Source organism: Anabas testudineus, chromosome 24 (genome assembly GCF_900324465.2).
Source record: "Anabas testudineus chromosome 24, fAnaTes1.2, whole genome shotgun sequence".
Classification (NCBI taxonomy): Eukaryota; Metazoa; Chordata; class Actinopteri; order Anabantiformes; family Anabantidae; genus Anabas; species Anabas testudineus.
Genome location: NC_046632.1, coordinates 5969016 through 5993004, shown reverse-complemented (window position 1 = coordinate 5993004; position 23989 = coordinate 5969016). Strand labels below are relative to the sequence as shown.

The 23989-nt window shown below is 39.8% G+C and overlaps 2 protein-coding genes across 2 annotated transcripts in view; one reads left to right on the top strand and one right to left on the bottom strand.

Annotated features, from left to right (window-relative positions):
• atad2b (ATPase family AAA domain containing 2B) overlaps positions 1-18123 on the bottom strand; it is a 56375-nt gene extending 38252 nt beyond the window's left edge. Inside the window, exons 1-20 of the mRNA XM_026341244.1 lie at positions 17937-18123; positions 16025-16188; positions 15762-15793; positions 15490-15637; positions 15171-15270; positions 14940-15069; positions 14594-14743; positions 14371-14446; positions 14019-14120; positions 13744-13855; positions 13426-13541; positions 12946-13120; positions 12552-12640; positions 11467-11626; positions 10047-10137; positions 9600-9911; positions 8827-8974; positions 7252-7438; positions 6817-7002; positions 450-585 (exon numbers count right to left, since the gene is read on the bottom strand). Of these exons, the coding sequence (XP_026197029.1) occupies positions 450-585; positions 6817-7002; positions 7252-7438; positions 8827-8974; positions 9600-9911; positions 10047-10137; positions 11467-11626; positions 12552-12640; positions 12946-13120; positions 13426-13541; positions 13744-13855; positions 14019-14120; positions 14371-14446; positions 14594-14743; positions 14940-15069; positions 15171-15270; positions 15490-15637; positions 15762-15793; positions 16025-16188; positions 17937-18035 (2713 nt within the window). The 5' untranslated portion in view covers positions 18036-18123. The remainder of the gene's footprint in view (positions 1-449; positions 586-6816; positions 7003-7251; positions 7439-8826; positions 8975-9599; positions 9912-10046; positions 10138-11466; positions 11627-12551; positions 12641-12945; positions 13121-13425; positions 13542-13743; positions 13856-14018; positions 14121-14370; positions 14447-14593; positions 14744-14939; positions 15070-15170; positions 15271-15489; positions 15638-15761; positions 15794-16024; positions 16189-17936) is intronic.
• A 452-nt stretch (positions 18124-18575) lies between these two features.
• Positions 18576-22148, top strand: ubxn2a (UBX domain protein 2A). Its single transcript, XM_026340670.1, has 7 exons — positions 18576-18692; positions 19253-19315; positions 19553-19664; positions 19888-19997; positions 20321-20458; positions 20837-20998; positions 21677-22148. Exons 2-7 carry the CDS (start codon positions 19272-19274, stop codon positions 21858-21860), a joined length of 750 nt encoding a protein of 249 aa, XP_026196455.1. The 5' UTR covers positions 18576-18692; positions 19253-19271; the 3' UTR covers positions 21861-22148.
• The last annotated feature ends 1841 nt before the right edge of the window (positions 22149-23989 follow it).

Here is a 23989-nt window from a genome sequence, read left to right as displayed (position 1 = left end):
AAATTACACAAATTCTTTACATGTCAAACATTTACCACCAGTACACAAACGTAAAGTATTGCACCCACAAACACACACATAATTTTGTATGGCATGTCATTGTGAGGACACTTATTGATAAAATGCATTCCCTAGCCCCCTACTGTCATGTAGGCCATGTTAATCTACTATGTAGATCGACTTTTTTACGACTCTTCAATTTTTAATTTATCACATGTACTGCCTTACCCTAATCCTAACAATCACAACTAACTGCCTCACACTAAACTTTACCCTTACCAAAACCTAATTCTAACCTTAACCCTAAAACAGTCTTAATCCGGAAATTGCTCTTTAAACGCCCTTCTCATTGTGAGGACCAGCTAAAATGACCATGCAGACAACACTGCCCTCTAGGAGTGACAGCAGAGATGAGTCATAACTAGACCACGAGTGAATGCAGCAAATACCTTTATTCCTGAGGCGTGGTGGAGGCCTGGCTGCTTGGACCAACAGCAGGTTGGAGAAGAAACTCCTCCTGTCCTCTTCTCCTGGAGGGCACAACATTAATACCTCTCCATAGCTCCTCTGGAATATACTTCTCACCTGCATGCAAAGCAATTAGGGGGTTGAGCAGTTAGGGAGTTAAACACTATTGTTAGCCCTTCAAATTTACCTCAATTTTGCAATAAAACTGAAAGTTTGGAAAATGTTTGAAGTGTAGAGAATATGGCAGCTTTTATGCTTTATGTCTATGGAGTGCACCTAATTTCAGATTCATGTAAAAGTAGTTAGATTTTACCTTACTTCTGTAATGCTCGTTCTAATAAATTTTTTCATTTTCTACAGTTACTAAATGTACTGCGTTGATCAAGCCAATCTATGTATGTCACATATAAAAAAAAACCTAGTCCAATGAAATACCAGACTCTTGAGAAAGCAGTGTGTAAATAATATGCCTGTTTTGACCAACCTCAAGATCAAGCTAAAGTAAAACGCAGCACAGGGCTTAGATGTTAAGGATTTCATGAACAAGTAAAAATGCCCACATTACTTGCAATAATGATGAAAGAAAAATTGATTATCACTCAATTATACAAAATGATACCTGATCAAACTGTTTGATCCTTTGTCAATAATGCACTGCCTCTAAGATGCAAAAACAATAGATTGTGTAACGGTTTAAGGGTTTGAGCCCAGATAAAGAGGAATGTGTAAAATGTTGGATACTTGAAATATGGACTGTACAGGTATTACTATATTGTAGATATAGGTCATAATCAGGTACAAATCCCATAGTAAAAACAAATTAACATCTCAAAACAGGTTGATAAATCTTCATTCATAATGGGGGTTGTGACCAATTCATTACTCGATTTGTGTAATGTGACTCTGAGCTCACCACATTTGTCCAGGCCACTCTACCTTAATTTCTGCTGTGCATCTTTACGGGGGCTACAGGGGGATTTAAATTCCCCAGTTCAGTTTCATGATGGTGCTCAGGCTGCTCCAAATGAAAACCTCTGTTTCTAACTAAGCACCTACTTCCCACTTTGTATCTCGCCCGTTTGTTCTTTCATATCGATCTTCTCCCTTATTGCATGTTTGCTCTCCCTTTCCTCCTGCATCTCCTGTTCTCTTTTGAGTTCTACCCTCACAAGAGGGGAAAAAAAGGGGAAAAAGTAAAAGTGAAGAAGACAGGAGGAGAGCCAAAGATAGTCAAAGAGTATGTAGTACACAGCAGGTAATGATTCTCAGTTTTTTTATTCAGGATAAAAGCTGCCAAGATGTTGACACAAGGAGGGATAGCACAAATGTTTCAATAGATGAATGGTTAAAAAGAGGGTTAGAGTATAGAGGAAGGAAGCGCAGCAACTGTAAAATAAAACTGGACATCTGTTCTCCTAGCCTCATTAATTCTTAACCTTTTAAAACAACTTAAAAGCAAACTAAAAACATTCCTGTAAGACAGCCTAAAGCGCCACTGATATTACATATCCGTTTTGTTATTTCTAAAGGGGAAAAAAAAAATGGCACAAGTAAAAATTTGTCAGCAGTTTGGCACAGCTTAAGTGAATAACTGTTCCTGAATTCAAATTAAGAAACCAAATCTAAAGATAATGAATCACCAATCTAAAGATAATCAGTAATCAGAAATGAGAAGGGAACACACAATTAAAAATTGGCAGTACTGTACTGTAAACAAAGCACAAAAAAACAGGTTGAATCTCTGGAGTAACACAGGTGACATACTGGATTGTCATGGTTAAAATCCTAAAGGTGAAGATCTAATTCTCCACACAACCTATATTTCAGCTTTTACCTATGGTCATGGGCTGTGGTGACTAGTCCCTGAAATGAGATAACACAAATGCTGCCACTGAAAAGAGCTCAGAGCAGATCCAAGCTGAATCCCTGTTTAGTAGTCTGGGGCATGTCCAGCAGGGAGGAGGCCACAAGGCACACTGGAGGGTTTACATCCCTGAAACCATGTGGGAATGCCTCAGGATCCCCCAAAAAAGAGCTAGAGGATGTGGCTAGGGAAAATGACATATAGGCTACTCTGCTTAGACTGCTGTCACTGTGACCTAGACCTGTATAATAAAAGATGTCAAATTATTTTGCTGCTCATCAAGCTGCGGCACACTAAATGTCTGGAAGTTGAGTCATGGCAACTGGACTTCCTTCTTGTTTGGTTAAAACGTTTCACTACTCATCTAAGCTTCATCAGTCCCACATTTAGTGTGAAAATGCACACATTGATCGCAAAGCATCAATTTAGTGTGTGTATGACCAGCAGTGTTCAAGTGCAGCACTCAAAGATTGGCTTTAGGAGACATGTATGCCATGTAAGTGCCCAAAGTCACTTAATCTGAAATATACTGACCCATTAAGTATACCTCTAACTGTATCTGAAACCTTGTCACCCCTACTCTTTTCAATTTGACAAATTTTGCACAATTAAAATCTCATGTCACGTTGTCACTGGGAATGCAAGTTGAGAAAGTATGACATATTTGAATATCCATCTTAAGCTCTTTTGTCATTCTCTTCATAACCACTTTACCATAAGAATTGAAGACCACCAGCCTCAAAGGCATTTGTAATGTCTTCGAGGAAAGACTGTCCTCAAGTGTGTGACTATGAGTGTACCTAGTTATCCCCATTTGGGCAATTTTCTTGTCTCACCTATCTCTATAGTAGCAGGCTTTTCTACATGCCTTCTAACATTGCCATTCAAAGCAACTATAAACACATGTGCCCTCAAACATGGTTAAACAACACATTTTACAATTGTTTTTTTCAAATTGTTTTCCCTTATCCCCCACAACACAAACAAACAATACCTTCTGACGGTCAACAATACTGGCATCTCAGAATAGTTGTGAGTTGAATCATTGACCGTAATCATTTAAACTAAGAATATGCTACCACCCATCTTTTTGAATCACGTTTCAGTTGTGATTCAGCAACCATATGTTTTTTGGTTTGTTTGGTTTTATTCCTTGTCACAGTGCATCACTGCTGCTAATTTTTGTCATGGCTCCTATGTGTATTACAGAGCTTGAGGCACTTTTAGCATACCGACACCACAGGCTCACTATAATTTGCAAGTAATGCTCTACCACTACTTCACAGGTCTATTAGGTGCTCAGGTAACAATGGACAAAATGTGGAAAAAAAAGTTTAATTATAAAAACACTGTTTACTGAGACTCGATTCTTGTCGCATAAACAGTTGTGTCTTTATCGTAAAACTGTGGTGAAAGCATTAACGTTCAACAAACAATTCATACATTACAATACACATACCAAAAATCATTACAGTGCTTAACATAAAGACTGAATGTTATTACTTCACCCTTTCAATTGTTCTAGCTATTTCTAATAGTCTTCTTTTGAAAAGGAAGTCAATCTACACATGCTGAATTGCTGTTAAAGGAGGGAGGGAGTCTATAGTGTCAGTTTTGGCTGGGGAGGGATGTTGCCTGCTACCTGCTGAGGTTTGGAGCAGAGACAGCAGCTGTCACTGCATTCTCTGTGCTAGAGAGTAAAACAACACACCCAGAGACAGCAATCACTTCAAACACCAAAGACTGCATCCATGCGTAAAAATTAAAACCAAAAATGTTCAAGCCTTGCCTGTATGAAGCAACTGTAAGGTATAATTTATGTCACAATTTACGGTGGAGCTGAAGACATTTATTCCAATGCTCTTTAAGGTTTTATGTGGTCAAAGGATGTCTCAATATAACTTTAACTTTCAAGTTATTCTCCTAAATAACAAGCATTGCCAGTATTGTAAATAATTAAATGGTTCAATGAACAGGTGTTATTATGAAAACTACCAACCTGTAAAGTCAAGTAAAGCTTGTCTGAAGCATCCACTAGGGGCAATTGTAAGTACAGGTTTAACACATTTCAAAGAAATCAATCTTCAATTAATTTACAGTGTAGCCAATCCATTGAAGGTCAGTAGAGTTGAGAGCCAATTGGATTTCAACTGTGAGAATTTGAGTGGTGAAAGTAGTCCAGGTGCAGTGCAGTGTTACTTGGATGGCCTGGATGCTTTACTCTTTGACGGCACTGTCCATTCAAGAGTAAATAAAACATATGGGGAGCAGTTCAGCAAAACACTGTAAAACTATCACTATATGAATATGACATAACAAAACAAAAAATATAAGTAATGTTGCTAATGTGTTGCTAGTGTGGGAACAGGACAAAGAAGCACCTTGTGTTACAAACACGACATTCTCTTTGAAAAGTAGTTTAAAAATTAGAGAACTGATTTTCACAGTTTAACTGTAAAAAAAAAAGTGAGAAATGAACTGGTTAACAAGTGCAAAGTGCAAATTCACACTAGCATTAAATAAAGATATAGTATAAATTACAGTAGCAGCTGAAGCAGTTGAAAAGTATGTGTGTCCAGATTCATATTCTAATATGTTCATCCATGAGTTCAAGTTGATGTTTGTGCCATATGTAATAAAATGCCATCCAGGTGTTGATAAGATTTATACCGCCAAAAGCTAATCAGTTAATTCTTTAGTCCAAGTGGACATTTGATTTCGAGACATTCCCTCTAGGTTCCAAGATATAATTTACAAGAATGAAACAAATGGGCAGACTAACAGACATATACATATACTTACAGGCCTACACCAATTTCAGTCACCAACTGATATTTTTGAAATAGTGACAACAAAGGGGGAAATCCCACTCCTCAGCGAGACTTGCTGACTTGATCACTTCCTAGGAGAAAAGCTCCCAGACTTCAAAACTCTGGCATTAGTAGTGCTGATAATTCCACTGTCCAGTATGGTAGCACATAACAGGTTCAGGGGGGAAAAATGGCAACTACAACTAGAGACATTAAGAAAGGGCATAGGTGTCTGAGTCCTAATAAGTCAAACTACAGAAAAAGCACCATCCCGAGAGCCTCCCTCTCCTTGGGAGTATAGCCAGGGTTGAAGCCTTGCCAATGAAGCAGCCGCGGCTACACATATACTCGCAGCGCAAAACAGAAAAAAACCTGCAAAGTCTGCACAAACATACTGATCTGGTGTGACTGTGTCCTGGGGTCAAGACATGAGGCTGCCAACTCCCAAAGCTAATTAAAGCCCTTCTGTTGCCTCACTAGGGAGGACCCACCTCCCCTTATTTTTCTGTGCCTTCTTCCCCTCCAATTTTCTCCATTTTCATTTACTCAATCGCAATCCCTACCTCACAGCTTAACCCACTACGGGTGGTCTTACTGCGCTTTGCCTTTCATAAAGAGAATGATAAATCCAATAGGAAGAATGAAGGAGCAGGGATGGGAATACCCAGGGAGAAAAGTGAGCAGTGGGATAAAGACCAAGAAAAGGGAGATTGAGACCAAGTAGATAAAAACTCAATGAGAATATGTAACCTTGACACAGACACCCCATGTCAGAACTAATGCTCCACTATGGCATTAAAAAGTACCCCTTGTTTGACCTCTACAGCCATATAAAATGGATTCCAGAAATATCCAATTAATTGCAATTTTTATTCCTATTATCAATCTTTTAATTTGCATCTTTACTTAGTAAACATGTAAATCTGCATTAAATGTTCTGTGTATGCTTGTTATTACTTGTAAGTGGTACATACTTGGTCACATGATGTGTGTAGTGTGCTATAAAAAATTAACAGGGAAGTTCGATGCTAAATTACCTGCCTTAAATCCCATAATCTGTAAAAAGGTACAGGCTTTGCAAACCCACCTCAATTTACAGGGCTGCTGCAATTGTGGATGGGTAGCTGTCTATGTCCCTCTCATAGCAAATCTATACAACACATCTATGAGAGGGACAAATTGGGAAAACAAAACAAAAAAAAAAAAAAAACAAAAACAACTTTGCACATTTATCTGAGCTCTCCGTTTAATTTGCTAAAGAGATATTATCTCTGGCCTCAAGATGTGAAGCTTAGAAGATGAATGCTCAGTGTATGGATTCCACTTTATTCAGGCTGTACCCTGCCGTAGTGCTAACATTAGCTAACCAGCTGTCTGAGGATATTAGGCTGATATATTTTCAACCTGAACAGTGTTGAGCTGAATTAGTGAGCAGCCTTTTCTACTTTGTCTCTTCAATAGTACAGTTGATCTCTGTACTTGAATAATCTGATTCAACAATCCATGCATAGCAGTATGGGACAGCATATGATCAAAAAATAATGACGACATCCTTGTAAGTGGTACACCTTTTGTATTATTCTTATTCAACAGCAACAACAAAAACATACGGCAAGCCTTCAGGTGAATCTGAAAATTTTAGTTCAAGTGTATGTGCATATAATGTATTCCTACCTCGTCTGATAGTTGTGAGTAGTGGCTCTCAGCAGTTGCAAGAATAAGGACAGGGCTGAAAGAGGGCACATCCTGGAGCAGGGTGAGGAAAGTGCTTTTCACAGTGTCACCCACTGTCTCCCACCATTCTGAGATATGTGGCATAAACACTATACTGGGCATGCTACGACGGGCCTCACGAAAAACCTGTAACCACACAAAGGTCAAGTACTCGTTTTTGCTGAAATCAGAATAGATAAAAAGTTATAGTGTAAATGAAAGCAACATTTAACCAAAGGTAAATCACTGAAAGTTGAAATAACAATACTCAAAGCATGCTAATACCAAAAGAGTACAAACTCCTTAAGTAAAATCCAAGCAAGATAATCACTGCCACAGACAACCTTGTATGTATCTGCATATCTGCATCTTCTGATACAACAATGTGCATGTTACCTGAGCACAAGACTCCTCTGGTGTCTTTGCGCTGATGGAGTAGAGAGTGGGCAAGTCCAGGCGGTGGACTGGTAGCTTGTCCAGGTGGTGCAGCAAGGCAGGGGCCAAGTGGGAGCTCTGTCCTGAGCCTGGAGCCCCAGCCAGCAGCAGGCGAGGTCGGTAAGCTGTGGGCTGTTGGAGGGCAGAGCTAGAAGCAGATGGGAGTTTAAAGTCTTTAAGTTTGAAGTAAAGTATCTGTCAGTTTACAATCACTCACTAGTAATTATAGTCATTCAAATATTGCATTAGACGAGTAGCTTGATAACTGCTTATTAGCTTCATCATTAAATAGTTCCAGTTAATGAATAGCCCCATCTTCTTATCTATTGAACAGTTGAACAGTCCAGTTCATTCACCTCAGAGATTGTAATTCTGAATAGAGAACTGCATTATTACCTTCTTTCGTTTTCCCCACTTAGTAATATCTCTACAGAACCACTGATTTCTGTTTGTTGCTCTAACTGATCAGTCAAACATTCTTGTGATTTGAAAATAACATTTTACAATAAACACTGCCTGTCCAAAAAAAGAGTCATCACCTGGATTTAACTAAGCAAATTGTGCTTAGTTAAAAGTGAAAGAAAGTCATGTGGTCTGTTGAATCCAGATTTACCCTGTTCCAGAGTGATGGGCTTATCAGGGTAAGAAGAGAGGCAGGTAAAGTGATGCACCCATCATGCCTTGTGCCTACTGTACAAGCCTGCAGTGCTATGATCTGGGGTTGCTGCAGTTGGTCAGGTCTAGGTTCAGCAACGTTATGTGTCCAAAAAATGAAGTCAGCTGACTACCTGAAAATACCGAATGACCAGGTTATTCCATCAATGGATTTTTTTTTCTTCCCTGATGGTATAGGCATATTCCAAGGTGACAATGCCAGGATTCATCTAACTTTGTGAAAGAGTGGTTCAGGAATCATGTCAAATCGTTTTAACATATGGATTGGCCATCCACAGAGTCATAGTCTCTCCCGTCATCAATACATGAGACATTGCAGAAGTTTATTGAAATGATAGTACTGCGAATGCGTGCTGTAATCAAAAGGTGGTTGAACAAAATATAGAGTGTGTGCTTTTTTTTTTTGGGATGGGCAGTGTAATTAAGAGGCTGTCCTCTACTAGGAGACAAACATACTTCCAAGAAGCACTACAACTATAGTAGCCCCTAATACTTGATACATGACTAAAATATAATCCAGTAACCTTAATTATTGCAGCCATGGAACATTTCTTGTACAGTCAACAACATCCTATGACCACATAAAACCAATTTCACTGTATATCAGCATTCGGCTCAATGAACAAACTGGTATAGTTTGCCTGAATACTGTTATGCTTAGCATGCAGTCTTTAGTTTAGAGTTTGTGACTAAGAACTTTGATGTATTTTTTTTGACACTGATATAAGACTTAATAATATTTGGTTTGTAGCAGTGTACTATTACACCAGAGACTTTGCACTTTAAATAAACATACAGTACTTTGTCAGAAAGCAACTTTAGAACCAGATGTCCATGAAAGCAATTCTTTAATAAACTCACGATGATAAATGGAGGAAGGGTCTATGTGTTGCAGAAGAGGAATGCCATCTCTCTGGAGATGCAGCAGGCTGGACTTCATAGATGGAAGCAGAGCCTTCATTGTCATCATCGCTGTAATAGTCCTCTTCAAGCAGTTGATTGTCACCGCCTAGCACAGAGACAAACACTGCTTGTATATCTAGCAACTGACTTTTCCTGGATCTATTGAGCACTGTGGTGGTAAATGCACTTAAAAGTTTGTTCCTTAAAGTTTAACTCTCAAAGCAACCATAACACTGACATTAACAAAGCCATTTAACCAAAAAGTGAGAATTAAAAAATGCGAGTGGTGGCTTATTAGGGGAGATGTAACGTAGGCATTTAAAGTAATACAGCACCCTGGGATATTCATGCCATTACTGGGTGCAAGAAGTACAACTCTGGGAAGCAATCTCCCACTGGTCAAGTGTTGCATTGTGGCTAATCTGCTGTAAACACTCTTTTGTTGACTTACTGAAGTGCTAGCAGAATGACTGGTTATCCAATAACTGCGGCATGCTCAAAGGGAAATGTTTCACCACAGGTTCTATGTTCATTGTGTGAGGGTGATACAAAGCACTCTGTAGTATTTGATTATCTCTTTCTCCCACCTTATTACAAAGTACCAGCAGGGAAAGCACACCAACAAGTGAAATAGGTGGCAAGGGAGACAAGAGCAAAAGTCAGGCTGAAAGAAGAATACAAACAGCAGCAGGAAGGCAAAAACAAATAGTACAGCCATGGACGATCCCTACCATGTGTGTTGTCCCTGTCAGTACACAGAGCATGGGGGAAGACTCGGAGCAGAGCTTTCAGCACCAAAGAGAAAGAGCTGGCCAGCAGGGGCCTGAGGGTGGGGGACAGGGCTCGGCCTGGGGGAGCCAGGGCCCTGTGGGAGGCTGGAACGATTGTCCTCATGGCCTTGCTGAAGTCGCCAGGCCCCAGGACGATGGAGGTGACATCCAGCTTCAGTTTGATGCTGCTGCCATAGATTTGGGGATAGCGGCGTCGCAAAGCCACCAAGGCTGCCTCTGTGCAAAGTGCTTTGATGTCAGCACCACAGTAGCCTGGGAGCAAGCCAGATATACAAAAGTCACAATAATTTGTTTAGCAAATATTATATATATATATATATATATATATATATATATAGCTAGCATAAGTTTTAAACATAATGTTTTAAACACAACTGTAACCCTTACCGACACATTTTTCTGCAAGTTCATCTATAAATGGCTCAGCCAATTTGGGATTCCAGTCCCGTGTGTGAATCTGTAGGATGTGCTTTCTGGCCTGAAAACAGGATTTGTGGTTGACAAAGGGAAACAAAGCAGAGTCGATAAATGAGGGAGCACAGGTCCAGTGTAGTCTAACAGGAACAACACTAGCAAGGTAACAGGTTTAAAGGCCACAATGGCTGCCATCACTACTAACAAACAATGTAAAAGAGGTTTGAATTAAGATGTCATTTAAATGGTAGGCGGTATAAAACAAGATTAAAGAAACAGCACAACAGTGGTACTTAGGAAATAAGGAACATCAATTAAAAACATCTCTCACTGAGTATTTCCCTTATTCTAGCTAGACCTGACAATACCAAATCAAAAATAAAAACTGACTCAAATACATGAATGAGCTTATCTGAAGGGCTTGCTAACACTTCTGCACAAAACGCCCTTAAATTCATTGCAATATCTCCACAGGACGGTCCTCTGATGAGCAGGCGTTAAGAACAGAGTAGTCTTTGTCATGAATCAAGGGCAAAAGTTTTCATCATCTTTCATCACATCTCCACTTCTTTTCAAATGGCACGGCTGAGCCAGATTTCATGCAGGTTCTAGCTTGGGTAATACCAGGAGGAAGCTGAACTTGAATGTGTAGACAGGTTCGCTGTTTGCGGAAGAGCGGAGGAAGGTTTTTAATCGGTCAGAGCTCACTATTAATGAGAGTAGTCGGCAATGGCCTGCAGCTTAGGCTTTGATTACCAGTGATCCTACTGTGTAGACAGACCATTCAAGACACCACATTGGACAGGTTTGATTTGGAGGGGGTTATCTACACTGAACAACTTATTTGACGCACTGCCACGATGACAAATGTTTAACATTGTTTCATATGTAGCAAGATATTCTCCCTAAGCACTAGATTAAAGCACTTAGATCTGCAATAAATATTATAAATTAGATTTTTAATTTTCCAGAAACCTAATGAGCATCTCCTTTGCCACTCACTTGTTAGATCAAAGCAAGTTGCAGTGGAAAAACAGCAGAGGAGACTCTTGATAACCAAAGGGCTGAAAGTACTAATTTTGTCACAGGACTCATAAGAGTAAAACACTTACTTCATCATTGTAACATGTCGCCAGCTGGGGTATAGCACTCTTTGTGCAGTAAGTGATACTGTATGCTGTTATTGAGGGGAGCTAATTTAAGGTGAACATGAAGCCTGTATGTTGGACTTCTATGCTTTAAAATAAAATCTTTTATATATAGAAATAAAACATTCCTACAATAAAATACACATCTAAAGAAATGACAGGTGCAGTGAAAACAAGTTGATCTTATGACAAATACTGTGTCCATGTGCACACGTACACAATATTGATGTTTCACTCCATCTCACCTTCTTGTCGGGCAGGCTGAACAGAAACTCCCGGTCAAAGCGTCCAGGCCTCCTGAGTGCTGGGTCAATAGAGTCGAGTCTGTTTGTAGCACCAATGACCACTATCTCCCCACGACTGTCCAAGCCATCCATCAAGGCCAGCAGAGTAGACACAATGGAACTACATAGAATGAAGGAGGTGATGGGACAGATTTTATTATGTTGAGTGTTATATGAATAATTCATTATTATTAATAGCAGTGTTAAATTTACACCCAAGGTAACACCACACACAGAACATGCCTTGCGTTTCTACAATAAAGTTAAATAAGAGTTTGGCAGTATAATGCATGACAGTAACCAAAAACATATTTGCAGCAATAGTACTCAGAGACTGAAAGAAATAGGGGAGCATCTTCATAAGAAATTTAAGCACTTGGACATTTTATGATTTGAAAAAGCTCTAGTCCACATTTATATCCTAATTCACAGATATTTTCTTTTTTAAATGGAAACCGCTTTCTCGAGGTTCAATTGCAAGCTATTTAGGCATATTATAATTACAATGCAAAATGGAATGGTCTAAATCTGACATAAAGCTGTGATCATTGATTACGTCTATTCTCAGTGTGAAATAAGAACAAAAAACTAATGTGGACTCAGAGTTACAGTAGTATGAAGACCTAAAATCCAGATGTGGTCAATTTCTTCCACAAATCAAAGTTGCTCTGCCAGCAGTTTTGGACATGCAGTTCTAGCAAAGCTGTGCCACCTTTTGGTAAATAACGTAACAGCAGCAGCACCTGAACACTGCAGATTCATACATTCATACATATGTACAAAGGAACTATGTGGTACAGCTAATGTGTTTCCCATTTTTGATTAAACTGTTGATGCTCTTATGTGTAAAAAGAAATCTAAAACAAATATGCATTGATGTGATTAGCATTTTTCAGACGAAAAGTGACTTCATAGCCAGTAATCAGGTGCTTGACTATAAATGCTCATAAGCCATTTCATACAGAACCGTGGTGAAGATACTATGTTTTCAAGCAAAACATATACAAATAGTATATTCATGAAAGTTTACAATCACTTTGTCTTACCTGTGTATCTGGTCTTGCCTGCTGGAGCGAACAGGAGCCAAACCATCAATCTCATCAAAGAAAATAATGGATGGCCTCATCAGGTACGCCTTACCAAAAGCATAGGAAAGATCAAGAAAAAAAAATTAATATATATATAAAATAAAATACAAATTAAATAAAGCTGGTTAGGTCCAATTTATTTACATTCAAGAAGTCACCTTTCTCAAAAATTGTCAAAAGAAATATGACAATATCAAATAAACAAGCACATAATAATCATAGGAAAAAACACTCTACCAGCAGCAGAAAGTCAGCTTCAAATTCAAGACAATTCAGGTCAAGAGTTACGATTACACAGATGTTGTCCAAACATTTTATTTAATCTCATGAGGGTGCTGTCTGTATGATTCACCTGGTCAAAGAGCAGACGTAGCTGGCGTTCTGATTCACCAACCCATTTGCTGAGGCAGTCAGCTCCTTTCCTCATGAAGAATGAAACCTTCCTGTCTCCCTGGCTACACTCATTGGCAAGTGCCCGCGCAACCAAGGTTTTTCCTGTTCCTGGTGGGCCGTAGAACAAACACCCTCTTCATGAAAAGGGAGAGGTATTAGAAAAAGCCTAATAAATTACGGCAAAATGTCACTTTTTAAACATATACATATCTTAGGATGGATAGATGGTAAGATAGATAACTTTATTAATCCCAAAAAGGGAAATATGGTGTTGCTTTAGCCATTACATAGAGAAACAAATTGCACCTTTAAGTGGCACACAGTTGTCAAATCTGCAGAACAGAACGGAAAAACTATGTATATATACAGTATATGTATATATATAGTCTGTTCTATAGTCATATCTTGAAATAAACTATAACATGCTTGTTCTTCTCACCTGGGAGGCTGAATCTTAAACTTCTCAAAGATCTCAGGATAAAGCAGGGGGAACACTACCATTTCCTTTAGCGACTGAATGTGATTACTGAGGCCACCCACACTGTCAAATTTCACCTGAGGAGAAAACAGATATTTCCCACATCACCTGTGAACATTAAAAATCTATGGAAAAAAATGTAAGCCAATACAAATCAGTTTGAAATGTATTGATTATTATCATTAAAAACACTGTTGCTATACTTAATGAAAACTACAAAACTTCAGAGTTTTTAGCCTAAATCTGCACTCCTGCAGTCCTCTTGTTACCGTTACTCACAGAGCTATCAAGATTCATGGGATCCACATCAGCCAAGCTGGCACCCACTTTTACCCTATCACGCAGCACCCCACTAGCCAAGTCTTCGGCAGTCAAGTTCATGGGCAAACATCTGTGAAGCAAATATGAATGATGAGTGATTGCATCCTACACCTATACACAACAGTAACTATCGAACCAGTGTTAGGAATCCTACATTTCCTAGGAAAAAACAAAAAATTAAATCAGAAGAGGACTAAAAACAAAAACAGAAAAAAGATAGCAGCAGTCATTACCTATTTCTAGCCCTGGTCATGCTCTTGCTTTTTCGTCGCTCAAACCGCTCTTCATCAGAGGAGGAGGTGGTGTCACTGCTGTGTATGGCATGTTTCTTCACTCTGGAAAAGTATAACAATCTAGATTAAATTCATGAAACCTCACAATCCTCAATCGTCAGCAGAAACCTTAAAACAACAGCTACCACAGCTTAGTCATCTTAGTCATGTTGCTTTAAGGCAAATGTATGGTTAATTTTTGCCCATGGTCAGACACACTTCCAATTCTTGAATTGGCCTAAACATTAGCACACTGCGACATATTTAGCATCAGACTTGACTGGTTTTTCTCACAAACAAAATTTCTAACAACCTTATATGGCTTCTTCTTGCTGGGGACCTGTGAGTGTCAAAAAGTGAGGGGTTGCTCTGTTTTCTGTTCACAGGCTCTGAAAAGTCAAACAAAGCAAATAGTCACATATCCACCTTTAAATAGTTGCAAACATGATTGAATGGAGAATTAATTAAATTAACGGACAATATACCCAAGACAGCTAAACCATTGGCAAGTCTGATTTAAAAAGAAAAAAAACTACCAATAGGTGGTGCCTCGTATCTCTGCACTGTTTTTCTCTGCCTCAGGTTGTATGGTCTGTCATTTTCCTCTCCTGCCTCTTCCACTTCATCTCCTTCATCATCTTCATCGTCATCTTCTGCATCCTCCTCCTCTTCTTCACCATGAGATTCTGAAAGTCACAAATGTAGTTTTCAAATTTCAAATCAAAATACTACAAAGTATAAGCTTTTACAAGATTCACCCAAAGTGCACTAAAACACTGACACTACATTTTGGGGGGGTTTGAGACAGAGGTAGTTCATAAAGTTTTCATGATCTCTCCTTCGCATCACTGATTCATAAGGATAACATTAGTGAAAACTGACCTTCTGTCCCTTCCTCCTCTTCTTCCTCCTGTTCAGTTTTGCTCATGACTTTGTGGTGTGTAGGCATGCTGAAAGTGCTCCTGCGCATTGACTTCCTGCGTTTCACCCGGGAATACATGTCCATGTTTTCCTGAAAGAAAGGCAGCTTAACACAATCATTTGTGTTCACAGATCACAGGCAATAGCTCTATTCCAGCTCCCTATTGTGTGTTATTATAGTACTACACTTACCTCTTCAGTGTCTCCAGTCCACATTCGAAGTCGCTCCACCTCACGATTCTGCCTGATGCTGCTGATGTTGTCCATCTCCTGAAGGACAGCCTCAGCAGTGCTACACATATACAGAACAGCATAAAATAAGACAAACTTGAGGCATCTTTACAGAATTTTATCTGTAATTTGGCCAAGATTTTCATCTTCACTTTTTCACTTTTCAAATGTTTTGGATTTCTTATATTTCTCCCAAAAACAAGAATTCATTCCGACTACTTCTCTTGGTTAAGAAGCAGCATTGCAAAAAAACAATGAAAGTAAAGTTAGTGTTAGCTACCTGTTGACCAGCTGGTCAAACAGTAGGCTCTGATTGAGGTGTTCAAACTGGCTCTTCCTCACTCGGCAGCTCCTCTTCAGCTCCACGTGACCGTTCATGTGAGAGTGATCTCCACCTGCACTCTCCTCATTACGGTGACTCATATGGGCTGCAGCATTAACAAAAATTCAATTAGGAACAAATCCTTTAATTTATTCCCTGCCGGATGTATATGCTAAATTTATGACTAAAAAAAACAAAAAACTTCAACAAATTGAAAGGATTTTCATTACCATGCCCATTTTGCATTATGCGAGAAGACAGCCTAGAAATAAAATGACAAAGTGAAAATACTTATGAACATTTGACAACAAATGTGTACAGACAAATCAGCTAACAATTCCATAACTTTAAGTTTGTCCCAACATAACATTTCGTGTTATTACAAAGACAATGTAGTAATATGCCTGTCTATCAATAATCTGTCCAATACTGCTCACTGCTTTAATGCATCATTCAAAGATACTTTTGAGTTATACAACTGCCAGTGGCTGACCTGGTGTGGTATGTGGGAAGATCCCAGCTGACCCTGGCCTTAGTCTGAGGGGATGGGGAGGTATCACTGGAGCTGGGCTCAGAGGCAGTCTGTCGTCGCGTTCGCTTTGAAGGTGGAGCCAACCGTGGGCTGCTGGGACTGCTCACATCACTACTGGGTTCCTTCTATTAACCAAAGACCATATCAAAATTTGAGAGGACTAAGGAGAAATGCAAGAATCAACCAGAACAACTGTGCAACAGAAAAAGAGAAGACGAAATAACATGACAGTCACATAAAGAATCCATCCTGTCAATAATTCCTTAAATGCTATATATTAAACAAGTAATACTAAAATGTTTAAGCAAAAATAATATCTATAACAACACAAAGGACTTTTAAGCCAGGAGACACCAAACTCCAAATGGCAGAACAAGCAAAGAGTGTCATTAGACAAGACACCTTGTACCCAACTCCTTAATGTAGCCTATCCTCTGTATCAGAACAGCAACTAAACATATGCCCTTGATGCTTACACCCTTCACAGCTTAAGTTTCTTGCTGATATGAGAGCATATCTCACTGTTGTCATAGGCAACTGTCTGCAATGCCTGCAGAAACGTTTGTCTGACTAGCTGGTTAGATGAAGACAGACTGAAAAGTGCAAGATGTACTAACAGAGTATGAATGAACAGAAATGGTTTGACAGCCGCATGTTGAAATCATTCTTAATTTATATGATTTTTCAAAACATTTGTGAAAATGTTGTAACAATGATCAGTTTTAGCAACAGGTTTTTGCAACAAGGTATCACAGGGCGAAATGGTTATGAGTTTGATATCCAGCAAGACGTTCATTCATGGAAATAACTGTTTATGTGCAAGTTCATCATCCTAAAGCCCATCAATCGCAGATCGCATGATCATGTGTCATTAGTTAGCCTGTTTGCAATCCACAGGAATGAATACAAGCCAGAAATGGGTTGAATTTCTTCAACCACAATTAGGAAAAATATAAACCTCGCCAAACAGCCGATTAAAACTCAAGAATGCGCTAATGACTACCAAATTACGTGATGGTGAATTATGTTGTTCGACTATGCTAAACTATGCTACAATAATGCCATATACCTCGGAAAGACAGAACCCCTTGCCTTGCATAATCTCAGTGTTTACATTTTTAGACAAAGGCTGTCAAACAGCTTGTAGGTCAGACGATCTCTGTAAAAACTAGAGCTTCCTATCAAGTGTACGTGTCGATCAAGAAGAAAAATATAATTCATTGTGACGTTATAGCAGCTTGTCTTAACACCTAGTATATAAACAGGTTGTATAGGGGTCTATTGGGGTCTTTACAACAGAGAGTTCACCAAGTTCAGACTTGCTAAATACGGGACTTGAGGCAGTCAACTGTTTTGAACCTGGGACTCCCTTCCCCCACTTGAAGCTAGCTGTCGGGTTAGCTGTAACCCTACAAACGCTAGCTTTACTATCGTTTTATCGCTACACATTTGAGCAGAAAACTACGACGATACTTCCATGATGGTGACACGAAGCACTGCTATTAGAGACACGTCAAAACCCCAGCTGTCTCTGTTTAGGAGGCTCATTAGTAGAGACAATGGTGAAACAAGTCAGCCGGGTAAAATTGCCAAACACAAAGGGAACTCAACTTGGGGCTAGCCAGGAGTTAACATCGCTAGCTTGTAATTTGACAGCTGTCCAAAGCGTTTAGTGGGAGTGACACGTACAGGAGTTTCTGCATTCAGCTAGTTTATTGTGCATCTATGTGACTGAGAGGGTGTCAGCTTTAATTCGGTCCGTATTTTGTTGTGAATAACACATTATGTGGAGCACCTTGAGGCCACGGCTACGGCTACCTAGCCAACTAGCAGAGCCAGCTAGCACGCCGGCAAAGAAAAGAAACCGGCTTACATGATCCTCAGAGTTCGGCTCGTTTCTCGACGACGACCTAGTCCTCGAGGAGATGAAAGGACCGCTCCCCAGCCGTGAGCTTTTCCTAGTATTCACCATGTTTTACCTTTTTGTGTGCCCTTACTGAATCTCCCTAACCGGCTCCAAACACTGCCTCACTGAACGCAGCATCGAGGCGCCATTTCTCTCTCTCTCTCTCTCTCCGTCTATCTCTCTCTCCCCCTCTCTCTCTCTCTCTCCCTCTACCTCTCTCTACCTCTCTCTCTCAAGTGGCTGTGGCTCTGTTTGGCAGGTGCATTCATTCATTTCACTACGATCACAATGAACTAGTAGCCTACTTATCATACGGTTACTATAAAAACACGTACATGATAATAGTGCACGGGATTCCTTAAAGTCAAATAAAGTAGGAAGTCCCATTGGCTCTGCTATCATCTCAATGCATATAGTTAATTAATAATTTATTGAATCCTTCATTTCTCGCCTTGCACATTACAGCCAGTGATTTAGATAATAAATGTAGCGATAAATAGGTAGATTTTGTAAGGCTGTTGTCATGCATCAGGTGTGTTTTCCTCTGTCCTACCATATGGATCTGCTGTCGTTGTGCTGAGCTCGGCACTTTTTTGTGTCACTACGACAGGAGGAGTCGACTTTCGGCAGTGCTACGTCACACATTGCTCAGCAGGAGATCCGCTGCCTGAAACTTATGGCTGCAGATGTGTAGGCCGGGATTAACCAAGAAAACACGGACTGGTAAAATCAGTATTTGGCATTAACCTTAACGCGCGCATGCTGAGGAGCATCTACTGAGCGTCTATGTTTATGTAATCCATGTTATTGTGCACAGGTCCTGTGTCGCTGGCTCTATGTGCGCGTATGACGCCCACTTATATAATTAACGATCAAGCTACAGGCTGCTTTGTGTGGGATTCTTTTAAAATGACCTTTTAATCGGTGGATTACAGTGACAGTAAATGTATATGAACCGCCACAACATTAAATGTGCCCAGGGGTTTTAATGTTGTGGTGGGCAGAGGGTAAGCATGGAGTCTGGGACTGATCTGCGGATACACAGCCCCATGCGCAGCAAGCTGCGATGTATTGTGTCTGCTGACACTTGTCAATCATGGCCAGCAGTTCAGTTTTTTTCCCCAGGCTCACCCCTTACCAATACACCATAAAAACCAACAGGTGGATTTAACTTAGTGACTGATTGCTGGACATTTAGGGCATATTTGTAACCAAAGCCACATCATGACAACTGCTTTGCCCACTGTTTTGTAGATTTGTCATTAGGTGTTTTTTTCCCTTAGATGGAAAACACAGCACATCATGAAAGAGACTGACAATGTCGGAGATGAGAAAGATGAAACCTGGTAAGTCACAGCAAATTCAATGCATATTATATTTCTTTATACTGTGTAATGTAAGGAACAATTAAACATCCTAGAAAATTAAACATCCTGAAAAGATCCTAGAAATCCAGGAGCTGTGAATGAGTATTTCATGTGGAGAAAAAAAAAGAAGACACTAAATGACATAAACTCTGTGACTGCATGCTACATTCATTAAGATATGTAAAGACTGAATTACTCACCTACCTATTTCCCCAGGGTTGTCAGTGAAGAAAATGAAGAGGAGACTCCAATGAGGCGTAGCTTCTCGGTCGAGGACCTCCTCGATGAGGTGGAGAAGATCTGTTATGATGCCTCAGGGACATCAAAGGTCAGTAACGCATTCACCCCAACTCACTTCAATTCACTTCTCAGCAAATGCCCATTTCACAGCCATCAAAGAAAAATATATTTTTGAAATTAAAAAATTAAAAATGATTTTATTTAGAGTAATGAACTTTTTATAAATGCATTTTTAATTGCATTCATGTGCACACAAAGGCACCTCTATGTCTCGGACTGATCAGGGCTCATGTTTGTGGCATTCGTTGCAGGTGGAAATGGTGGTGAGGCTGTGGAAGGATGGCTTCACTGTTAATGATGAGGAGTTTCGCAGCTACTCCATACCAGAGAACCAAGATTTCCTAGATGCAATTAAGAGGGGGTGAGTTACACAAATATGGATCACTGTGGTTCTCATGTGCAGACAATTCTGTGCAGCATAACATAATTGTAATAATGATTTGAAAATTGTAATTACTGTGTCCATGTGTGTATATATAGTCAAACCTTATATGTACTGTAACACATATGTAGCATAATGTCTGTCCTTGCCTTTCATTCAATGGTCCACCATTAGTGCCCACAGGGAAATTACCATCACAAGCAAGGGACATAAGACAGATAAAGCATAATGCTCATTAGTGCTCATTTGTCATATTGATTGATCTGACTAGACATTAAAGCCTGATCTTTAATGTATCCCAGGGAGCTTCCAGCAGAGTGGGAGAGCCGAGCAGAAGAGGAGGAGCTGGAGATCAGCGTGGAGGATCTGACAGAGGAAAATTATGTTCCCAAGAAAAAGACGTTTCACCCTTTTAGTGGCCGAGGATACCGGCTTGGCAGGTAGGAGATTGTTGTTGTGATCATATTACTAAGAAAATGTTTTTTACATTTTACAGTGTTCTACAGTGTGCATTTACTATATATATGATTGTACCTTGCACATTCTGTCTCAAGTTCAATATACTATACAACTTAATACCACTAGGTGTCCCTCACAAACCAGGGATCAAAAAACATACAAGCAGGTCTGACCTAACTGAAAAGTCAGCCTGATAAACAGAGAGCCTCAATAGATTTAGATAATCACTACATAAATATAACTCTTTAGTGAGTCCAGAAGTATTTATTTTAACATTTTGTCTGCCACTCCTGATGCCAATCGATCACAAAAATAGTGGATGTGCTTTTAAATATAAATAATTTTTTTTCCATTTTCAGTGTTGCACCCAGAGTAGTGGCCAGGTCACCATCTGTGCACGAGGATGGAGAATCTCCTCCTATTCCCATGGTAACACTAGACCACGCCCTTCCTGTTACCTCCCTGCAGATCTGGTTGGCTGATGGCAGAAGATTGGTGCAGAGGTTTAACCTATCGCATCGGTGCGTATGACACAACGACAAGGCCAAAATACTACACACTACATCTCAATCAGTAAGCTTGACATCATCAGATAATATGTACACATTAAAGACAGAATAACTGTTCTGTGAAAGGAATATCTCAACACCCTCTAGTCCCGCTCTTCTGTCAGAAAACAGCATATTCCCAAGCATCACAGGAAAGAAGTAGTTCAAGGGATGACAAGATTTTTGTTTGTACTAGCTCGGGAGGTGTTGAGGAGCTTTGTTCGAGGCTTATATAATGCTTTGTTCTAGTCTGGAGTTTGAAGGAATGGGGCATGTTATATCCCCTGCCACAGTGCATGGGGCTGCAGAAAACATAATCTGAGATGTAGCAATGGAGTAGATCTATAAAATCCCCAGAGAGGGATTGCGTAACTCAGATGCTGCATTTATATAACGGTGTTAGTAGCTAAAGAAACAACAGGACTGAACCCATTCAACCAGGGCTGCCATAGGATTGCATATGTATGCATGCTCGTAATTAATAATAGATGATGTTTCTAGTATAGTGCTTTCAAAGAACTGACGTGTCAGAGGAGAGCATAGAGCGGGACTGCTCATGAAAAGGAATAGTTATGTTCAGGCGGGAATGTTTCTGTACTGTCTCATACTCCTTCACTGATCTTCTTTTCTATAATGCCGTTTCTCGTCTAGCATCACTGATGTCCAAAACTTTGTAGCACGCTGCCAAAGAAGCTGCCCACCTTTCGTCCTGACGACATCTCTTCCTTTCCGAGAGCTCAACGACAAAGAATTAAGTCTGGAAGAGGCTGATTTGGCCAATGCTGTCATTGTGCAGAGACCCCTGAACACACAGGCTCCATTTGGTCATTCCTGACCTACACGCCCCATCATTTCCACAGCATGCCACCTTTCCCCTCACTGACACATCACCATTGCCCTGATAGCAATCAAATTGCCTCTTATAACTTAAAATATTTATTTTGCTGCTTTTGCTGCTTTGGGTATTTGTTATTTCCCTCTACAGTCCCTGTGTGGGCTTGTCTGATGGAGATATTGTCTGTTTGTTACAAAGGTGCTGCTGAGAAGCTGTTGTTAATTCTTTTATCTCCTTTCTCTAGAGGAGAGTGTTCACCTGCTAGCAGATCTCCCTAAACCCCAAAACTAAAAAAAAAACGTCAAGGTAAACCAATTCTGTAGTCCGTGCAGATGGTCAACCATGTGTGCCCATCTGTTGGTGTACTACATTCAACCCTCCCTCCACCCCCCCCATCAAACACAAACACACGCATAGACAGTACCAGCATGAGCACCATCCACCAACTCTCTAAAGTCTTCCCAAACTGTGATCACCACTTTTCTGCACTATTTACACTAATTAAATTATTTTAATTCTATTTAACACCGGATGTTTTGTTTTTACGTTATTATGATAAAAAAAAAAAACAGCTTGTTGTTAATGTTGGACTGTTTTTGTGGGGATTTTTTTTTTTCCCTTTGCCTTGTTTTTGGCGTGGGATGTTTGAATTTTAAATATGCAATGTATTTTTTTTAATGCATCATTTAAAGACATAGCACATATCAAGGTACAATAAAAAATCCTCCTCAAACTGTATGTTTCTATGATTTATTCTTCTATATAAAATAAATGTCAAGCAAATAATTTAAAAAGGAATTTAAATATGTATTAACATGTCCTAGTTGTTGCATGAAGATGGCTGACTGAATTATTAGATAATACAAGGGCTTCCACCACCTTCAAGCTACTGTGACTATAATGGCAATTATGGCATGGCACCCAGCAGCACCTAATTTTGTGCTATAACGTAACGTCTGTGCTGTCATTAGAGATTTAATAAAGCTTAAAATAAGGAGGCAGGAAAGACTTCGAGAATATGGAGAATATGTTATTGAAGTGGTGTTACTGAACTCACTGGTAAAGTATAACACCCACACTGATCATTGTGTGTGATACTGATTAGTAGGTTGCAGATGTCAGTGGCTAAAAAAGAAGGAGAAAGATGTCTTTTATTAATCTTAAATCCTGAGTCTCGTGCTTCTTGGCACGTGTAAGGACATGCATGTGCTTTTACATTTCTTCTCTGTCTCCAATCTTGCTGCCTGGCCTCGAGAAGGAGGCGAACACCATTATCCATCTTGAATATTTAAAGCAATGGGAGAGAGGGAAGGTGCACAGAACAAGGAAGGGTATGTAATTGCTCATGGCTGAGGAAGAAGAGATGACAGCTGCAGGATGGTCAAGGTCAGAGGAAGAGAGTGAGCAGTAGAAATGCCTTGGATATCATCATTCTCTGGAATTGGCTTTCCATGAGAACGGGCTCCGTGTTTTAGAATTTCTACCTGAACGTGCAGGCTGCCGGCATTGCTTGGCTGGCAGCCAGTGGGGGCACTGGCTAAACTGGAAAAGAGAGCACATTTCCTTTATGCTACATATTTAATAAGGCTAAGCACGCATGGAATTACTTTACCTTTAACTCCCACATTTCCTTTCAGAATGATTCTTTTACTTGTGCAGCAGCCAGCTTTTCATTTTGCACATTCCTCTTCACGCTTTATCAGAAACATATCCAGTCTAATGCAGGTCACATGCTTGACTCTTCTGCCGCGGCGTCTTTTTCACTGTCAGTGTGTGGTTTTGGTAGATTGTTTTTAGAGTTTGCATGCTTGGAATTTATCGAGAGGTCTGGGTTCAGCAGCTGAGGTCTCCATCACATTTGTTATGGCTGTCTGGAGAGAGGCTTTGCTGTGGAGTGTACGCATCTTGTACTGAAGGAGATGCTTGTGAAAGTCCTTTGTAAGGACCAATGACACTAAATACAGCATGAGTCAAAAACTGGAACTGGATCTGTAAAGATAACATTACAAAACAATTGTATTTCATCAGAGTTAGGGGTCTTAATTGAAGAACAATATAATCCTTTAGTGTTAAGCATATGAAGAATGAATCTACACAATGAGTCACACAATGAGTTTTTATCGAAGAAT